The sequence below is a fragment of the Vulpes lagopus genome, chromosome 23 (genome assembly GCF_018345385.1).
Source record: "Vulpes lagopus strain Blue_001 chromosome 23, ASM1834538v1, whole genome shotgun sequence".
Taxonomy (NCBI): domain Eukaryota; kingdom Metazoa; phylum Chordata; class Mammalia; order Carnivora; family Canidae; genus Vulpes; species Vulpes lagopus.
Genome location: NC_054846.1, coordinates 56006060 through 56027338, shown reverse-complemented (window position 1 = coordinate 56027338; position 21279 = coordinate 56006060). Strand labels below are relative to the sequence as shown.

At 52.0% G+C, this 21279-nt stretch overlaps 2 protein-coding genes across 2 annotated transcripts in view; one reads left to right on the top strand and one right to left on the bottom strand.

Annotated features, from left to right (window-relative positions):
- The window catches only part of CSMD2 (CUB and Sushi multiple domains 2), a 439342-nt gene that overhangs the window by 137923 nt on the left and 280140 nt on the right, over positions 1-21279 (top strand). The window lies entirely within an intron of this gene.
- HMGB4 (high mobility group box 4) lies at positions 20058-20713 on the bottom strand. Its single transcript, XM_041738626.1, has one exon. It carries the CDS (start codon positions 20711-20713, stop codon positions 20138-20140), a length of 576 nt encoding a protein of 191 aa, XP_041594560.1. The 3' UTR covers positions 20058-20137.

Sequence of the window (21279 nt, the reverse complement as noted above, 5' to 3'; positions counted from 1 at the left end):
CGCATCAGGGGGATCCTGCCCTTCCCTGCAGGGTGTAGCCACAAGAGGACCCCTCCGGGGACCGGCACCCAGCACCCCAAGGGGCCTCGGGAAAGCCTAGGCTTCCTGCTAGGTTGGCAATTAGGCACTGAGATTTGGGAAATCAGGGAGTCAGACTGGAGTCAGACTTTGGTCACAAAACTTATTTTGTCGTCACAGAATGGTAAGCCCTGTGGATTTAGGTCACACACACGCACGCTCACACTCACGAAAACCAATTATTCACTGGCATAGAAGAGCCTGCTGTCAACATTCAGATATTTTTGGAAGGTTTTGCCTTTTTCTGGCTGTGCATTAAGGGAAGTCGTGCTGCTTCCACCCGTTGTAGGCTCTGGGGTGAAGTCACCCAGCGCTCATGCATAGTTCAGCAGCAACGCCCACCTGGGGGCTTTATTTAGACTCACCCCAGCTCCTGCTTCGTCGCTTTCTGGAACCACCTTGAGAAGTTTCGGAACTCGGCCTAGGGAGAAGGAAGAAGGCTCAGGAGTTCAAACACGATCCTGACCCGTTTCCTCCTCCTGCTGCAGGAAGACTTTGTGCTTCCCCCTGCCGGCGCCCCGGCTGGCTGGCCAGGAAGGAGAGGGCGGGACCTGGGGTCAGAAAGACCCGGTTCATGCGTGGGTCAGCTTCGGGCCAGCACCCGCTCTAGGTGTTCCCATCTGCAAAGTGGGTGCAGTATTGCCAACCAGGAAGCCTGGAGACAAGCGCAGCATCGTACGTAGGTGCTTAATGAGCGCGACTCTCCTTCTGTTCTCATCATTCCAGTTCTCTGCTTTAAGTCCCCTCTCCCTCCCTCCACCTCGCAGACTGCGGCAGGGGAGCCATGACCCAGATGTTCCTGCCGGCGTGGGGAGGGGATGCAACGGTTGCGTGACGCTCCATGCGTGATCCCATAAAGCATCATCCTCTCAGTCCACACCTGCTACAACGTGAGGAAAGTCCCAGCGGTCATTTTTCGGGTGAGGGCATGAGCCTCTCTCCAGGCCCGTTGGCTTGTTCCCACACCCGTTTGGTCCCTCACCTGCCCTAGAGGCCGCGGAGTCCGCACTGGGCTCCAGAACCGCCCGGCCGGCCTCCGTGGAGAAGACAGAAAGCACAGTTATTTCACCGAATCGGCTGCCAGCTAAAAGGAGACCATTTAAAAAGAATAGAGAGTATTTGTGTTTTGTTTCCCTTATAGACGGAGCACGCAGTCCTTAAAGAAAATGTAGGAAACAGAGGAAAACTAGATAAAGAGGCTCTTGTGCGCGAGCGCGTTGACGTCCTGCCTTCCGTTTCCTTGGAGCGCGGCTTTGTTTCGTCGGTAACTTAAAGAGCCGTGTTCCTGCGGCCTACGGATGCACGGATAGGTGCGGCCTTTTCACTATTTACAAAAGCAATTCATGCTCGTTGCGAAGAATTCAGAACAGACCCGGGAGCCCAGGATTCGCCGTTCGTCTTCTTTTTGTTGGCCCCCCAGCCCCGGCCACAGGCGGACACGGTTATGGGCCGGTACATGGCTTTCCAGATGTGTCCTGGGCGTTCACACACGCGGGACAGGGGCTAACGGCCACCTGCCTCCCTGCAGCTTGTTTTTATTCCCTCAGGTGTGGCTGTTAGATATTTTTCCATGTCGGTTTCTAGATCTGCCTCCTTCCTTCTTCAGCCATCGCCGTCCCGTATTTGTCGCCGACAAACGGTACCGCCGTTAACACCTTCGTGCATCTATCCTTGTGTGCCTGTTACAGCACCTGTAGGGTAGCTTCCTTTTTTTTTTTTTTTAAAGATTTTATTTATTTATTCATGAGAGATACAGAGAGAGAAGCAGAGGGAGAAGCAGGCTCCATGCCGGGAGCCCGACATGGGACTCGATCCCGAGACTCCAGGATCAGGCCCTGGGCCAAAGGCAGGCGCTAAACCGCTGCGCCACCCAGGGATCCCCCAGGATTTCCTATTTGACAGTGAGCTCCGTAAGCCGTCTGAATGATGTTTTTTTGTGCTGAGTGTGGGATATAGATCTAACTTTGAGTTCCAAATGAAGAATGAATTGTCCCCAAACCTGTCCTTTCTGGCCTTTGATCATAAACTTGAGTTCACATCTGTTCGTGGTTCTGTGTCTGGGCTTTTTTCCCTTGTATTTCATTTATCCATTATTCTATTTCTGTGCCTGGATCAATTACGATAGCTTTGTAGCCCTCCCCCATTAGGATTTTTAAGACATTTTATTGGCCAATCTTGTGTACTTACTTTTCCAGATAAATTTTAGAGTGAGGTTTTGGACGTTCCTTGTGAAATCCCGTTGTGATTTTGCTTAGAAGCTCACTGAATTTGTAGGTTAATTTGGAGAGAACTGACATTTTTACAATAGTGAACCTTCCTATATAGGACCACGGTGTGCCTCTCATTGTTCAGATCTTTGTTTATGTGCTTTAATAAAATTTTATGGTTTTCATCATTTAGGCCTAGTAAATTTCTTGTTAGGTTTTATTCCTAGGTAATTTTATAGTTTTTATTATTGTGAATAGTGTCATTTTGCTATTGCGCTTCTCTAATTGTGGATTGCTGGCGAATGAGAAAACCATTGATTTTTGTACATTTCTTTTGTAAAACTGACCACCCCACTGAACTCTCTCATGGGATCTACCAGTTTTAAGGTTGATTTTTTTAGATTTTCTAAGTCAGACGATCATCTGAACTACATGTATTGCAATTTTCTCTCTTCCTTTCCAGTGTGTATGCTGGTTGGGTTTTTTTTATTATGATTATTATTATTTGGTGGGTGGTGTTTTGGGGGCTTTTCTGGTTTCTTCCATGACTAGCGCCCTCAGAACCGTATTAAAGAGAAATGAAAGGTTTGGCCGCCTCATGATTCTGCAAAGGAGAGACTTACGGGCAAGCACAGCTTTTACTAAATTCTGTATCACGGATCAATACAAATCACACAATTTCGAAAGATGTTTTTATTCCCACTTTATATAAGACTGAGAAATCATGTAGTGTCCAATTATGCTGCTATTTTTTTTAATCTGGAGGGATTTAGAAGGAGCTAATGGGGATCGGAGGGACAAGCCCCCCAAAATGCAACTCCAGGCAGCTCCGTGACCCTATCACTAGATGATGTCGCGTAATTTCATACCCTGATTACTTTGCCCTTACACCATTGGCATTTTTTGTGTTATTATAAACTCTTGGCCCCAAAATATTCCATTAGGTGGAGATATCACAACTTCCTTAACCATCCCTTCCTCTGTGGACAGTTAGATCATCTCCAGTTGTTTGTGTTATAAATATTGCTGTGAAGAACACTGTTGTGTGTAAAGCCTGGTTTTTCCCTCTCTGAATTTATGATTATTTCTTTAGGAGCGATTCCCAGAATGAATATTTTTTAAGACTCTTGATTCTTATTGCCAAATTGCTTTCTAAAAGCTTTCGATCATTTTGCCCTGTCACGAGCAGTATGTGAATGTCTGAAGAAATGGGACTTTCAAAATTAAAGATTATGAAATATGTTGCACAGGAAAGAGAATGGGCTTTGGAGTCAGACTGTGGAGTTTGGATCCCAGTTCCTCCATTGACAAACTGGTCGGATTGAAAAAATATAAATGAATGAATGAATGAACGAACGCAAGCAAGCAAGCTCTGGAGCTTCGGTCTCTCTATCCAGAAACCGTGAGACCCACTCTGCAGTCATGCTTAAGGCTGAATGAGAACAAATTGGTGACAGCACTTGGCATGAAGCAACTGTGAACAAACGGGTGTTGTCTTCCCTTTATTTCAAGTCTTTTCAGGGGTTTTTCTCGTCTGACCAGCTTTGGAGACTTCCCCGGGAAAGCGCGCCTGCTGCTGCGGTTGGGAGTGACCTCTGGGCCTCAGAGGAGGCCTTTGCCCGCTGCTGGCCACTGGTCCCAGCCGTGAGCTCTAAGCTCCGAGACCTGCTCCGTGGAAGGATTTCCCGCTCTGGCTGGCCACTCGCGAGCGTGCTCCCGGTGCAAGTGCCCAGGTGCTTCCAAGGAGGCCGCAGCTTCCCCTGCCCTCCCGACTCACCGACTCAGCCTCTCCTCCGCGGACGGGGCCGTCATCCTTTCCCACCAGGTCTGCCTCTGCAATATCATTGCCGTTTGTCCCTTTCCCTGCAGCCCCAGGACCCCCGTGTCACACCTGGAACACAGATGCAGCCTCCCGCCAGCCTCCAGGATTTCACCCTCCCCTCCCTCCTCCTCCGTTCTGGCCCAGGGTGATCCTATGAGGAGCCCATGTCCACCCTGGCCATCGTGCTGCTGAAAACCTACCATGGTGGCTGTCGCCCACGGGGGACAGTTCAGACTCTTGGCTCAGCACCCGGGGCCCCCGGCTGGCTGTCACTCCGCAGTGGTACAGCCCACTCATGCCTTGTTGATTCAGGAGACCTTCATGAATGTCCTCAGGGACCAGGCGAGGCCTTGGGGGTGTACCTGTGATCTAAAACTATGAGTGTGGGCTGACACTTCCCACACTCCTTTTAGGCCCTTGGTGCTGGGCTAAGCCCTTTATATGCATGATGTCTCTCAGCCCCTCCAGTAACCCTATGAGGCAGGTACGATTTTCATTTCCCTTTGACAGATGGGGACACTGAGGCTTGCAACGCTAACATAGGCTGCCCAGGGTGGCCCTGCTAGGAAGCAGCAGAACCAAGGCCTCTGGTGCCGGCGCCCCTATTCTCAGCCACTCGTCAGTCCTGGGTTCTTTTGGATGTTATTATGCCTGAGAATTCCTGCTAGACTGGATGGGGGTACCCTCTCCATATGCATATCTTGTAAGCTATATGGGCAGAGACTTCTCAGTAGCAGAATCACAAAACCTGCCGCCAACCCAGAGCTCGCACAGGAGCTTGGGCACACTCTCTACCGCCCGTGTGCTCCAGGGCTGGACACAGGACCCCTGCCCTGAACTCTGGCTCCCAGCACTCCCAATTCCTGCCTCGTCCTCGTGCCCCACACCTGGGTTAGTTATGATTTCCCAAGAGGCGTCCCTGCCTTCCTCTCTGGACTTTCCATAACCAGCCCTTCCAGGATGCAGGATGCATAGTGGCCATTCGATAACCGCACTGCATTAAATTGGATTGAATTGAACCAAATTGAATTCAGGAGCAGATATTCCCCAGCAGTGGCTGGGATTTAAGTTCATTGTTGTCCTAATCATCCTGTTGTAGATAACATTGCCTCCTCCATAAGCCAGGCTAAGCGCTGAGGTGTTGGAGGATAGTATGTCTTACGGGGTTTCCGTTCGGGCAGGGTGGCTCTTTCAGCATCTACCCCTGGAAATAGATCTGAGCTGTGTGTGTGCTTTGATACAGTTCTCTGATATGTCTCAGAAGTGGGACAATCTGGGCTTAAGTAGCATCTGTGCCACTTGTACCACTGCATGACCTTGGACGAGTTACTTAACCTCTCTGAGCCTCTGGCTCCTTCTCTGTCTCTGTCTCATGAGGATATTGTAAGGATTAAAATGAAAACCTGAATATAAAGCTCTTACTATAGAGGTTTACTTGCATAGAAAGATGCACGAGGGGATCCCTGGGTGGCGCAGCGGTTTCGCGCCTGCCTTTGACCCAGGGCGCGATCCTGGAGACCCGGGATCGAATCCCACATCTGGCTCCCGGTGCATGGGGCCTGCTTCTCCCTCTGCCTGTGTCTCTGCCTCTCTCTCTCTCTCTGTGACTATCATAAATAAATAAAAATTTAAAAAAAAAAAATCTTTAAAAAAAAAAAAAAAAGAAAGATGCACGAGGCACAGTAAGAGCTCAGGGGTGTTGACAATAATTTTGATAATTGTTCTTCTCTTCCTGTCTCTCCCGTCTGTGCTGAGCTGCATGGATTGGGGGCAGCGACAGTAAAGAAAGGGCAGAGGGAGGTAAGCAGAAGCGTGGTCTTCAGGGTGATTGCTCAGTCCTGGGCCCGGGAAGGAGGAGGCCCTCTCTGGCTTCATGCCTAGAAAAGTAGCTCAGGAGTGTGGAGAATGGAAATGGGATGAGCCTAGAGAGGTAGACGGAGGCCAGATTATTTGCATCTAATTCCGGGATCGATAGGAAGCCACCGAAAGGTTTCTGGCGGGGAAGTGACACGATCAGATTTGCATGTTTGAAAGACCGCTGCGGCTGCTGCTGGAAAGGACAGAGGTGTGGGTGCAGCCACAGGCGCAGACTGCTCGTTGTTGCTGTAGCCCAGGTGAGAAATGTTGAGACGCAGACTGTAACGGGGGGAGGGGGGGACTGCGGGCAGCAGGGGGTTTCGGGGACGGGAACCCAGCAACACAGCCACGCCTGCTCAGTGAACCTGAGGCACAGAGGAGGAGGAGGAGGAGGGGAGGTCGCTCTTAGCTCTTGGCTTGAGTAGCTGGTGGATAGGCAGGCAGTGGCCAAGAAAGCGATGGCATGTCAGGTTTCAGATGCCCATGAGACATCTAAGGTGCATGGACGCAAGGATCCAGAGTTTGGGTGGGTTGTGGGTTGTAAATAGACATCTGGGAGCCATGAGCAGGAAATTGGATGCAAGGAGAGAACTTACCCCAAGAGAAAACGGGAAGAGAGTGCCACACGCAAGAGGGTGAATACATTGGTGGATGTGAGGACTCCCTCGGGGCCCCAGCTCCTCCAGAAGGTGGATCTGGACTCGGTTGCACTGACCTCCAGTGTACTGGGGTGAAACCTGGGCGTTCAGCTGTCCAGCATGAGTTTGCCGTGGTCATGGTGACCCTCCAGCCCGCTCCCTGGCCTGGAGCGGGCCCTGAGTGTCCGTCTGCTTGGCTGGCCCATGAGCCCTGCCCTGCCCAAGGGCTCTTCCTCTCTATGAAGACTATGGAAATAGTTAAAGCCCCTGTGTACCTGGCAGCACACTTCCCGCTTGCACAGTCCAAATCCTGTAATACGGAGGGAACTGTCCCTAACTCTCTCCCTCTGAGAGTAAGACAAGCTGAAAATAGGATCCTGTTTTCAGCTCACAGGCATGTGTCCTCTTTGGGGCATCAGATGGGCCCTTGATTGTGGACCCCCTGAGAAGCCTTGGAGTGTGGCCGGATGTGTTGATGCCTTCCAACTTCTTGACATCGTGGATGCTGCTCTGAACTAAACAAATATGGAAGTTTCCAGATCCCAGTCTCACTGAATGTGTCTCAGTAGAGTAGAAATCTGCATTTCAGTTACTCATCGTAGACCACCGTGATGCAACGGGTCAGCGGGACCTTTGAGAAATAGGACTCAGCAGGAGATGCTTGTCAGGGGACCCAACATCTCACCACCTGCCACCATTTGCCATACTTCTGACGTTTCTCGTAGTACTCACTACTCCCCAGCAAGGCAAACGCATCATCACATATGGTCTAGGAATGATTTGAGATTCAGAAATGTTTAGCAACTTGCCCAGAGACACACAGCGTGTCACCAGCAGAGTCAAAATTGGAGCCCAGGTCTGTCTGATTCCAAAGCCTAAGACATTTATACTCGAGCACATCACCTACGGAGAGGAAAATGGCACCTGTGTCCAGGCACTTAAATGTCCACATAGAAAAGAATGTGGAGGTAATTGGCAGAAATGGAAACCATGGGTAATTGCAAGAGTCCAGCCTTGACTCAGCACGAGATCTAATAGAGTAGCTTCCTAGAGGCGACCACTGGGGGGTTAAGTAGGTGCTGGACACACAGTCATTGGAGGCATTGGATTTGCAGAGTCTCGTGCTGCTGCAGTGTGACCAAGTCATTGTCAAGCTCGTGATGGCTACAGTAGGGTGTTTTGACGGGATGACTCCCTGACTCAGGACCTCACATTTGCTCAAGATTTGCATCATCGCATGTGCAGCCATGAAAGGAGGGAGAGCAGAGAGGGGATAGTCTATCTTATGGGGTTTCCATTCAAGATGGCAGCTCATGGTTCAAGGTCATGAGGATCAAGAGCTGTGGATTGAGAGTCTTTTATCTCTCACTGGGTCCCCACTTAATGACGAGAGAACTAAGAAGCCCTGCCTTGTGGTGGCTTGTTCTGTAAGCCCAGGGCAGGCAGGAGGAATCCTTCCGGAGTCCACCTCCATGGGACCCCGTGCCCTTCCTGCTGGTGCCAGCCCAAGGCCTGGGCCAACGGGGCGGCACCAGCCAAGAGAGAGGTAGAGATGATTCACTTCTCTTCAGTCTTGAACAGTCGGGTGGGAAGTTAAGATCTAGGCGGCTGTAGAGCGAGTATGAAATTACATGTATTGTCTGCCAAACAGCTCTTTTGTCCTCTGACACTCTTTCCTTAGACCATCTATCTTCACCTGAGTGCGTTTCAGCCCTCCAGACCCAATCCCCTCCGGCCACCCCGGTCCCCTCTCCCCGCCAAAGCTCCTGCCATAGCTCCCACGTTCAGTTCTCAGCCTCCCATTTTCCAGCTGTTCAGTCTCAGGCAAGTCATTGAACCTCTTTGCTGAGATTATAAATTGGCACAACCCATTTTTTTTTTTAAGATTTTATTTATTTACTCATGAGAGACACACAGAGAGAGAGAGGCAGAGACATAGGCAGAGGGAGAAGCAGGCTCCATGCAGGGAGCCCAAGTGGGCGGGCTCCTGGGTCACGCCCTGAGCCGAAGGCAGGCGCTAAACTGCTGAGCCACCCAGGGATCCAAGTGAGTTAAACTTTTTACATGCATACATATAAAACAGGCATTAAAAAAAAGAAGAGAAAAAAATGGGTGAATGGGATGCTCATATATTATTCATTATTCTTCTGTGTTTTCTAAAAGTTTTACAACTAGCCTGTTGTAATATTACTTTCCGGGTGCAGAAAAATCAATAAAAGTTAAATTGCATTTTGATAGCCCCCACCACCTACTGGATGAAGAGCAAACTTCTCAAGAGATGATTTTCATCATCTGACCCCACCCTAAGGTAGCAGCTTCATTTTCTGCCATTTCCCGTCCTCGTTGGCTCCCGACAACATGCTGGCATGCTTGCCATTTTATAGGTACATCGCAGCCATCCGTCCTGGTGCTCCTGTATCCTTCCTGTGTTCTCCATCTGGAATGGCCTTCTCCACTAGGTTTTGCAAGAACCAGCTCAGCTATCTCTAGCCCCTCCTTGACACTTAATTCTTGCTTTTTAATCCTGCAGGCCTTTTATATATAAATAAGAGTTATTTAGTCTCTGTCATCCCCACTTACCCCTTTCTTCAAGATTTTGTGGGAACCCCAAGGAGGAAAGATAATAACTGTTTTTGGAGAGTCGGGAAAGCATTCACAGAGAAGACGACATTTGATCGGGTTCTTAAAGAACGAATAGGAGTTGGCCAGGTAGACAAAAGACGGTGAGCATCCCGCATAGTTCTGGAACAAGCCTTTAGTGACAAACTCTGGTTTCTATCACAACCTTTATCTCACTACATCATGTGCTCCGTGAGGGAATTGTCTGTCTCCTACCAGGAAATCGGTCCTTGGGGGCAGAAAATGTGCCTTGCTTTCCTTACAGCGTGCAGCACAGTGCCTGACACATGCTGGGCCTCATAAATGTATTTGCGTACCGGGGTGTGAAGGCACGAAGGTGCCAGTCCAGGGACCACCTTTCTTCTTGTCATAGTGCAAGTGGGGAAAAGAACATATTCTTATTGCCTCTTATCACTGGTTGCAAGAACAGGCTCAGAGATGCTGAAAATACTCTTATCAATTGTCTGCCGATTTGAACCAAATTGAAGAAGTTGTTCACCTGGCAGGCATTAAGAGGATCTTCTGTAACATTTGGACCTCATTTGAGTATAAAGAGCCCACCAATAGGAGCTTCGCCTCCCCTTTAAACAACGTGCCACAGTTTCAGAATGATTCCTTTTTTTTTTTTTTTTTTTTTTTTTTTAGAATGATGCCTTTGAAATAAATCCTGCTTGAGTAATGTTTCTCTTGGACTCCTAAAATCTTTATGGCGATCTTTTTTTTCATCTCCTAGACTATGAGAAGGGAGAGAGAGCCAGAGCCACTGAGCTAGAAGTGGGGAGTGCAGTAGTTTCTCATATGTGGGTCACACATTTAATGTAAATAGTTTTTAAATGCAAATCTGATACTGACTACACGTTAGCGCAAAAATCCCAGCTCTGTCCAAAGTGCTGAATCCGTGAGTACTCTGATTAAAGAGTAGGTGGTATGGAAATGATACATCCTTTTGGACAGAAGGTTTGGATGTACTAAAACATCTAGTAGCAGCCGTACCAGGGATAACAACACAAACACCAGCAGAAATAAAACACAGATGAACGGCTTAGTCCCCCCACTGCAGAGACAGGGAGGGAGCAAGGGAAGGAGGGAGAGAGAGAGACAAGCAGTAAGCTGATGGAACTGAGCTTGTAACTCTGTTGTGCAAAGGAGCACTGAGTTGGGAGTCACGCATTAATTCAACACCATTTTTTGTTGTTGTTGTTGTTTTGAGTGGCGACTATCTGCGAGGCATCGTACTAGGACATCAAATCAGGTAAATCATAATCTGGTCTCCACAAGATCACAATCCACGTTTACTCGACCACTGAGCAGCTGTTGACCTTGGACAACTTACTTAAACCTTTTAAGCCTCAAATTTCTCCTTTAAAAATTTGGGATCAGGGCAGCCCGGGTGGCTCAGCGGTCCAGCGCCGCCTTCGGCCCAGGGTGTGACCCCGGAGACCCGGGATATCGAGTCCCACATCGGGCTCCCTGTGTGGAGCCTGCCTCTCCCTCTGCCTGTGTCTCTGCCTCTCTGTATGTGTCTCTCATGAATAAATCAATAAAATCTTAAAAATAAATAAATAAAAATTTGGGATAGTAGGATCTCACAAGATCACTGTACAAATTAAAGTGATGGTTAGAAAGCACTTTGCACAGAATTTAACGTGTTGTAAGCTCTCAGGGAGCATTACATGTTAGCAATACGTGTGGTACATTCTGCTAAGTTCTTTATACCCATTGTCCTTTATGCTGTCATAGACTCTGCACCAGTCACATGGGACAGATTTTAACCTCCCCTTTACGTAGCCTAGGAAAGTGAGGCTCAAAAGAACGGAGTTTGTTAACTTGCCCAAGTTCCTACAGTTGGTCAGTCACGTGTATAGAATTCAGGGCCAATACTTTTTACCCTAAAGCCAATGCTCGTAATTACGGTGATGCTGGCAGGACTTGAAAGCAGACTGACTGTCCCTGTCAACAACCAAAGAAATAAGGCCAATTCCACCCGCAATCTGAGCTGGCACTTTTGGGGAAGGCACATTCTCAGGGAATGGGGTGGGCACACGACCCACGTGCCTGTCGATTTTAGGTAGGGACACTTGCATGTTGACAAAGATGAGGAAGATAAATCCCAGCCTGCAGGAAAATAGAGCCAAACGCCAGCCACCCAGAAAGGGCCACAGGAGAGCAAGAACAGGGGCCCGAGACCGGAGCAGACCAGGAAGGCAGATGGGCCCCGCTTAGGGTATGGTGGGTACCTGCAGGGGCTCAATCCCATAGGGCACATTGGATTGGGAGGTGGGCAGTAGACTGTTTCCAGAATCCATTTGACACGGGAGGACAGGGCTCATGATGGAGCCTCACTGGCACCTCGACAAGGCAGCTTGAACCCTGAAATGTGGCTGAGCAAAGGCTGGGCAAGAGCCGGCCCCCCAGAAGCCACTGTCCCGCATGCTCCATTTGGAATCTTCAGCTCAGAGAAATCTAGGATTGTTCTGGTTTTGGCCTGTGGAGCAGGGGTGATGGGGCTTCCGAATCAGTGACAACACATTGTTGCCTCCTTGGTAAGAAGTTTCCTTTTCTTCTCATCCAAAGGCTTTTGATGCAGTCCTATAGACTCCACATAAATGTATATTCTCTTGGCTTTCTTCCCTGTGGGGAACGTGAGGCTACAAAGCACAACAAAATCCCCCTTCCTCCCGCCACCCCCCCCCCCCAGCCCCAAAAGCTGTTCGATAAACTATGGGAGCTTTGGACTCCTTTGATTGAAACCAAAAAGGTCACATCTCAGTAGTGTCCTTGGGTCTTGCGTGTCCCATTTGTGACAACCCCGTGCTGTCCTGGGGCCTCCCCTAAGGTGCCTTTCCAGCCCTGACCTTCTTGGGTGTCTTTTAAATGCACAGAGTCATCAGGCAGGTAAACGGATCAATGTAGGCTGCTCATCCACTGCACGTCAGGACGGTGGGGGGCACCAGGTAGCCCGGCTGTGTCTTAACGGTGACTCCTTTACAGGGTCTTTCCTAGTCCTCATCCTTCAAGCTGGGAGGTCGGGGCAGCCATGACTCATACCCCAGCAGCTGTGGGGGGCCTGTGGTGGCTTCTGATTAAGGTCATCAGGGGCCTCCGGGGGGGACTGTGTGCTGGTCTCCCACTCACCTGTTGTGCTGTCTGGTCCGTCCCCTTATTATTATTATTTTTTAAAGATTTTATTTATTCATGAGAGAGAGAGAGAGAGGCAGAGACACAGGCAGAGGGAGAAGCAGGCTCCACGCAGGGAGCCTGACGGGGGACTCGATCCCGGGTCTCCAGTGTCACACCTGAGCTGAACCACCCGGGCGGCCCTGGTCCGTCCCCTTAGCTGGGAGGCATAGTTGCCCCCATCTCCGTGTACTTGGAGCCCATGGGGCCCGGATGCATCCTCCACTCAAGCTAAGGGAAGGCATGTTGTGACCCAGAAAGCCAAGCAGGAGCTGCAGGTTATCTCCAACGTCTCACCTTCCTCCAGCGACAGCTCGTGCAATGGCCCGGGCTCGGGAATCCACAGGGTTTATTGAACAAATGCACGGGACAGAAGGTGCCGAGGAACGGGCTCTCTCAGGCACCACGTGGTCTCTTCCCCTCCCCCCGCTTCTCAATCAGCACGCGTGGCCCCAGACGGTCCCTGCAAATGCCGGGTCAGACGTGCTGTATTTCTTGATTCGAATTATCAAGAGAAAGAATCTGATTTGCTCAGCTGGCTAATCGAGCACCAACTCCCCATCCAGGCTGCAGACACTAAGAGGGGGACACCTCCGGTGGTGGCAGAAGGGAGTGCGTGAGGACAGGGCATAGGCTGGACACCAGCCCCACCGCACAGCTTCCACGTCAGCCTGGCCGTTCCAGCTCCTCTTTGGTCACCCTCCGACAGAAATGAGGAAAACTTGTTCCCTTCATCCGCCTCCTTGAGCCAAACAAAATAAGGCGAAGGGCCTGGCGCTCCATGAAGAGAACCTGAGAGCAATTCCACTCACAATCTGAGCTGGCACCGCAATCTGAGTTGTGCACTCAGTTGGCACAAACTGAGAGCAGTTTCGGGGCATCCCCTCCGCTACGGTACCGGCTGGCTGGCTCTCCCAGTCCGCAGAAAGGAAACTCCGTAAACACCGGGGATTACGGCGATGGTCATGGATCCTCTAAGAAGCCGAATTTCCCAAGTTCCCGGAGTTGTAATGCTTTGGGGTTTAGAGAGCTAGTTAAGAACAGATGAGCCTCCGAAAGGTCGATGTCAACGCGTGGGGTCGCAGTCCAGAGCAGAGGATGCTGCGAGGGCTCCAGGACTTTGTGTCCCCGTATGGTCACAGAACACAGCCTGGGAAAGGGGAGGCAAGTGGCCCCGAGGACCTCGGTCGCTGGAGTCCGGGGTTCCCCGCCTCCATCTCCCGGAGCCGGTGACACAGCCCATAAACCCACTCAGCAGGTTGGACCTGGGCAGCGCGGAGTCGGCCGTTGACCACGCTGCTGCGGCCCGGGGTAACGTCATGAGGATCCCCCCCTCCAGTTTCCAGTAACGTGTCCTCGCTGCCTTCCGAGCTTACCTTGGCAGCTTCCTCAGAGTCCAGACTTTTCTAAGAAGCTCCACAAAATATTCCCAGCCTCTGCCGATGGTCTGGTTCCAAAGCCAGTCTTAGGGTTCAGGTAGTTTTCATGATAACTGTGTCTTCTCTGGATACCACAGTCTGCGTTATTGTTTCTTTGGGTTTGTAACAAAGTACCCCAAAATGCAGTAGCCTGAGCCAACAGCACCCATGAGCCTCGTTTGTGAGTCAAGAATCAGGTGCGGCTCATCTGGGTGTCATCAGGCTACAGCAAAGGTGTGCCCGGGCACCAGGGAGCACCCCGTCCCCCACCTCCCCCCCGTGCTTACTCGCGGGCATGGGCAGCACTCCTTCCTGGAAGGCTGTTGACAGGGTGCCTAGTTCTCCTGGGCGTCGGCCAAAGCCACCCTCACTCGGTGCCACACGAGCGTCCCCACAGGGCAGCTTGCAGCACATCGGTCTGCTTTGAGCGAGCGCGAGAGACAGACGTGGTCTCCTGGAGCCTCCTCGCTGGTGAGGGGGTCCTGTCTTCCCACGTTGGCCCTGTGCCGTTCATTAGGAGTGAAGCCGTTAGGCCCAGCCCACACGTAGCAGAATTAAACAAGGGCATGAGTACCAGGAGGTGGGGTCACCGGGGGCTGCTCTGGGAGCCGGACGTGGGCGGCCGTGCAGAGGCGGTGACGGCTGGAAGCGGGTGACGGGCAGCCACGGGAACACTGCGGTTGACAGGTGGGAGGGGGGTCTTACGACGTCAGTCAGGCGGCCAGAGCAGGGAAAAGGTTGGAAAGGGAGCGATGGGCACTGAGAGCTGGTGCTTGGAGGCTCACAAGGGGTGGCCCCACGCGGGCGTGGGTGGCACACGCTCATCCAGAGGTCAAAGCCAGCTGGGAACACCACATGCCCCCTCTGGGCCCCTGACTGGCCTTTCTCCTGCTTCAGTTGCCTTTTTGTGTGATGTTCCCCTCTTTTAGGGACCAGGGCAGGCCCCCTCGTTCACAGGGCACTTCCTACACATCGGACTTCCCTTGCAGCCATATCCCAGAACATGTCCTTTATTCCCCAGCACACCTGTCGGGCAGCTCTTATTTTGGGGAGCGTGACTAGAGGTGCACACAGAGCGAGAGCATGTCATCGCCTTGGTGATTGCACCCGGAGGACCGTTCATGAACCTGACCCTCGGGCCTCATGGTCCGGAAACTGGATCCTTTGATCCTCAAACAATGGATGATTCAGCAGAAGCTAAAATCAACCATAAAGATCCCAACACAGGGGATCCCTGGGTGGCTCAGTGGTTTGGCGCTTGCCTTCGGCTCAGGGCCTGATCCTGGAGTTCCGGGATCAAGTCCTGCATCGGGCTCCCTGCATGGAGCCTGCTTCTCCCTCTGCCTGGGTCTCTCATGAATAAATAAATAAATCTTAAAAAAAAAAAAAAAAAGATCCCAACACAGTTGTCTGTTCCAGATGGTAATCGGTTGTTTTGCAACCAGGATCAACTTCTCTGCTGGAATCCAAGGCAAACCCAATAAATTCGCTCATTGCCGTCAGGTTTGGAACCAGCTGGCAAGTACAGAAGAAAGACAAATGAGGGTCGTCCTGTTGGCTCTGTTACCAGGGAGCTAATTGGAGTGTGTGCCGTGCAGCCCAACGGTGGGTGGGGACCGAGAAGAGTAGGGTCAGCTCCTCCTCTCCAACCCCGTAGGCAGCGAAGTCCCCATTATTACTCTTCCAAGGGACCGCCCGGCTTGCAGGAGAGAGAAGGATTCCTCTGTGGGCCCCGGGCTAGTAGCATCAGGGTCACCTGGGAACTTTTAGAAACGCAAATTCTAGGTCCAACCCCCAGAAAAAAAAAATGGAATCGAATTCTAGGAGTGGGGCCTAGCAACCGGCGTGCTCGGCGGGGATTCTGATGTAGGCTCAAGGTGAGGACCGCTGGCCCAGGGGAAACTGTTCTATATGCAAATAGGAGACTTGGGAAGAGGTGTCCTTATGGGACATTCTGCTCCCCGTGCCCACCCTTCTCGCTGTCCCCGGGAGATGAATCACGGGGGTAGAAGTTTCACACTTTGATTTTTAGCTTACGGCTGCTCCCGACAAGAACTTAAGCAGAGGCTCCTGATTATTTCCCCTCCAAAAAAGAAAAGTGTCATGGATTTGGTTACTTGTTGGCCCTATCTCTTGCTCGTGCAGACCTCAGAGGCGCTAGCACCCTCTTGTTGGCACTGAATGGTTCCTGAAGGCTCTAGAATGACCAATACCCAGAAGTCAAAATGGAGGCATGGGTCCCACCCTACAGAAGACTCTGTGGCTCCCCCCCCCCCCATTGCACTTAGATTCCAAAATAAATCCTTCCCAAGGCCGGCCCCACTCCAGCGGCATCTCACATCTTACCAACCTGGCCTCCCTTCCTCTGCCTCTAATATGCCAAAAGCTCACTTCTGTCTCAGGACCTTTGCACTGGCTGTCCTGCTGCTTGAAGAACGCTTTCTTCAGGACTTGGTGTGCCTGGTTCCTTCTTGTGCTTTAAACCTAAACCCAGATGTCATCTTTGGCCACTGATTTCAAGTGCCTTCCACCCCACTTGTCATCATTTATCTCATTACCCTTGTTTATTTTCTTCGGAGCGCTTGACACTATCAAAAAAAAATAGAAAAGATCTGCTGTGTTTTTTTTTTTTTTTTCCCTGCTGTGTTTATTTTTTGACTTATTATCTGTCTCCTCCTGCCTGGAATGTAAGGGATCAAGGCCCTTGCTCTATTCCTAGCACCAGAACGGTCTCTGGTATATTGCAGGCGTAAGATTTACATAAATATTTGTTGAATAAATGAATAAATGAATGAGTGAGTCAACACAGGAAAAGCTTTAGGAGGGAAAGATCAGAGTGCAGCGATTCAGTCATCGAGACGGTGATGGACCCAAACGCCCCGCCTTCCTCGTCCCAAGGACAGGGGCACGGAGCCCGGCTGGCACCACACCAGGCCTCCTGCCTGCCTGTCCTGCAGCCCACGGCCTCGGGCCTGCCCCCCTTCTCTGCCTCCTCCCTGCAGCTCACTGTCATTACATCACAGCCATTAGAAGCCCGCAGATTCACACCCCCCTGTCGACTTCTTCATAAAGGGATGTTAATGGGGTTCATCTTCAGCAGGGGCAATGCAGACTGTTGTCAAAACTCTGGCTTGGCCACCCACGCTCCCGTAATTAATCACACAGGAGGCGGGAGAGCCGTGGTGGGAGGCGTGTGGAACAGCACACGGCTGCTGCCCACCAGGAGCCCACGGGCCGGGCTGGAGGCCAGACAACCCAACTGCAACCAGCGTGGAGGAGTACGTCGGGGTCCGTCCGCCCCGGGGCATCTCCTCCACCTTCGGGAGGCTACAAGGGAAAGGAAATCAAACATAAAGTCGAAGCTAGAGGGAGAAATAAGGTCAAAGACAGTCTCTTCTGGAATTATAAGGATGCTGGCATTTATTGGGTGCCGTGTCGGCGGCCTGTTGCCATGAGACAAATTACCAGACATTCACCGGCTGAAAACAACACACATTCACGGTCTGGCAGTGTCTGTGGGTCAGGAATCCCGTAAGGAATCCTCGCAAGGCCGCAGTCATGGTGTCAGCAGGGACGGGGCTCTCCTCTGCTGGGGGAGGACACCTGTCCGGGGGAGGACACCTGTCCGTCCCTGCTTCGTGGTCGCCGCCACAGGTTCCTATGGTTGTAGTACCAGGAGCTTTAGTTTTTTGCCGGCTGTTGGTCTGAGGCCGCGGTCAGCTCCAAGGGACTTAACCACAGTTCCTTGCCTCGTGACTGTCCCCGGTTGGCCTCTTCATCAAGCCAGCGAAGACTCTAGAGAAAATCAGGCAGCAAGATGCAGTTTTGTAGATCATTACATGACCGTGGAGGCCTCGTCTCCTGTCCTTAGCTCCGTTCTGTTGGTTAGGAGCAAGTCACGGGTCCTGCCCATAAGAAGGGATCATAGCTGGGTGTGGACACAGCCGGGAGGGGTTATGAGACAGCCACTTAGAGGATGCCCTGTACAGTTCATACTAAGTGCTAAGGACGGGGCCAAAGGCTCCTGCACTGCACGTATTATATCATTTATTCGCTGAAACAGCCCGTAAGGGGGAGGTCGCACAGGGGAGGATGCGGAGGAGAAAACTTGGCTAAGATCAGAACCATCCTGCGGCCCCCGGGTGGCTCAGCGGCCGAGCATCCGCCTTTGGCTCAGTTCGTGATCCTGGAGACCCGAGATCGAGTCCCGCGTCAGGCTCCCAGCAGGGAGCCTGCTTCTCCCTCTGCCTGTGTCTCTGCCTCTCTCTCTCTCTCTGTGTTTCTCATGCATAAATAAATAAAATCTTTAAAAAAAAAAAAAAAAGATCAGAACCACCTGTATCACAGCACCGTGCCAAGCTGTGCAAGCTTAGAGGCCGAAGGATTTGCATCTTGACAGTGAGGAGCAAAGGTCCCAGGGAGGCAGGGGAAGGGGGTCGCGGGTGCGCCCTGGCTCCCCCGTGAGGCTCAAGACCAGGGGGAGGGGATGGGTGTGGATCACACGCCGAGAAAGAAGGAAACCAGGAGTGCCACTGTGTGATGATCTCTGTTTTCTCAATGAGGCAGAACGAGGGCCTCCCCTGAGAGGGGGGAGGCAGGGCCAAGTTGGAACACCAGCTGTGGGGAATGGGGAGTGGGAAACAGAGATCGGGCCAACACCAGGGCAGTTTGCAAGGAGGATGGAGCTGCCTCCTCCCCGAAGACGTCCGAGGTCTCCTTGGTGGGGGGCACCCCCTCCCACCCCTGGCGCCCCGGGCAGCCTTCGCGTCCAGCCTGCCTTGCAGCGCTGCAGTGTACCCCACGTCCATCTCATCAGAAGGAAAGTTCTAGTGGGGCAGGAACCTGCCCGGAGCTTAGGCAGGGCCTCCCAGGAACCAGCACAGGATCTGCCACATGTGCGTCCTCCATAAATGGCCTGACTCCAGACCCTGCATTTCTGAATCCCTCTACCGTATTCCCTTCTATCCCCTAAAGGCCCTCCAGGTCTGTAGGGCTTTTCAAAGCGTGCGTTTTTATTTTCGTTTTGAGGGTCAGAGTTTAAAGAGCCGTAGCGTAGCAAAGTCCATCATGGAACAGGAGTGGAGATGGAGTTAGGGAGGCCTGTCGTATGCCTGACTTTGTGACAAAAAAAAAAAAAAGCAATTTCGCATTGTGACCCAGCCCTTTTGACGTCAAGGGGTCAAGAGCCATTTCAAAATATTACGTGTCAACCTATATTGGTTGATTCGACGCATTGCCCATGGTGTGTCGTCGCCTGAAACATAGAGCACAGATACAGAACAGTCCCATTTGTGTCAAGTTACCAGTTTTGACTCATCCTAAGTGGCCAAAAACCCTAACTCAGACTACCTTAGACAAAAAAAAACAAAAAAAACAAAGAAACATTGTGGGCTCATTTTCATTGAAAAGTCCCAGACTATCCTCCGATGCCATTTTGGCCCAAGAACAAGGCAGATGGCTTGCCACCGCCTCGGGGCGGCACCGTCCCCTAGGACTCCTTGCCCGAGTCCTGTAGTCCCCGCCAATCAGAACCGATCCATGTGACGGGGACCTCGCCAGAGGAGCGAAGGTGGGTGCTGGGAGCAAGAGGAGGAGGAATGGGAACCGGGCGGTCACAGAGGCAACAAACGTCCACTCCATGTGTGTCACGCTTCCAACCACAAACGGTTGGGTGCACGCCCACCAAGGCCGTGTAGGGCTTGCTCGAAGTCCTACAACTTGGGCAGAGGCAGGTGCCCAAGTGTTGGTAAAATCAGCCCCGCCTCTCATTCCCACCAGAGCAGGGGCCACCCATGAGGTCTCCTCTGGGCCCCACTGATAGTACTCCATGCTCGCTGGGGGAGCAGTTCTGGAATTCCTGAGCAACCAAGTCCCCCAAGGCCCACCACACCTGCAACCCCGCAACCTCCTCGGGGGCCTCAGTGGGGAAGCTGACCTCAACTCTGGGCCACCTGGCCCTGCTGATGTTCAAGGACGATGAGAACGGTGGCAGGACTGGCACTCACGCACCTGAGCCTGAGGAAGGTCTTGGATGACCTTGGATGCCGCAACCAGGCGGCACCCACCTGGGCCACCTCCGCGTTACACCTGGAGCCCGCCACCCGCCTGCCAGAGCCAAGCCCCGTAGGCTCTGACCTCGCACGCGGCCTTGGACCCGTTTGCCCCTTTGTCTCACGCTTCCCCCCCCCCCCCTGGCATCAGCTTCCAGACCCCGGGTCCACCACCGCCCCACTCACTTCCTCAAGGCAGCGGCAGCAGCAGCCACCCGGACGCCACACAGGAGGCCAGCGACGGGCGACACAGTCAAACGGCACTTTATTTCTAATTGGACACGTCGGCTCCATCCGGGTCGGCTTTCCCTCTGCGCTCGTTCTTAGGCGACCCTTGGAGGCCCTTCCTGGTGTTACGCTGCTGACGGTAGACCTCCAGCTCCTCCTGGTACCTGGCTCTCAGGACAGCTGCTCTTTGCTCGTATGGCTGCTTCTCGGCACCTGACGTCGCGGACCACATCCTCCCTGAGGCCTTCGCCACCTGCACGACTGACCAGGTGGGGTTCTCCCTCTTTAGCTGGGCATAGTGGTCTTGACAGAAGATCAGGAAGGATGAGGGGGGCCGCCTGGGTGCCTGGGGGTCCCGCTTTCTCCGCTTCTTCTTCTTGCCCACGTAATTCATCATTTCTTCCTGGTATCGGGCTTTGTCGAGCTTGGCCAGGGCTTCATATTTGGCCTTTTCATGCTTCGAGATGGACCTCCATTTTTCCGAGCACTTTCTAGAGAACTCTTTAAAGCCCAGGTAGGTGTTTGGCTGCTGCTCCTTGAACTTGTTCCTGTAATTCAGCAAAAAGTGGATGTAAGAAGACACGTTCACCTTGGGCCGTAGCTGGATTTCTTTTCCCATGTTCATAAGGTCATTTTTTTTTTCTGGATTCAGTAACGTGGACAGCAGAGACTTCTGTCTCCACACTCCAGGAGCAATCTAGAAGGTGCTCTGCTTGCGGTGAATTTTTCTCTCTGCAAGAGCTACAGTCAGGGGTCAGCCTTTTCAGGGCTGGAGGCATTGTTGAGTCAGAGGGGACTGTGACATCATTCCCAGCCTGTGGCACGGGCACATGGCTGCTCCTGCTGTTTGGCTGCTGAGGGTCCATTTCTGCTTTTCATGAGACGTGGTTCATCCAGAGGCGGCTTGGAGCTGCTTCTCCTGGAGCCTTTCGCCTTGAATTCCTGGAGGCGATGGGCTCTGCTCAGCTGTGGGAGCTTTCTGTCCCTTGGGTGTAGTAACAACGAGCAGTGGGGTCTGGCTGTCCAAAGCCAGGATGGAAATAATGAACGCGAGGAGGTGGATGGTTCCAGAGCTGTCACGACGAAATGGGAAGTCTTTCTGTTTGCCTCGAATGGTGGCAGCTCACGCCGTTCAAGAAGTTCAGTAGTAAGTCTAAAAATAATCAGGTATGACAGCCGTCACTC

Excerpts from the sequence above, each read along its gene's own strand:
- HMGB4 (XM_041738626.1), bottom strand. The coding sequence starts at position 20,713 with ATGGGAAAAGAAATCCAGCTACGGCCCAAGGTGAACGTGTCTTCTTAC.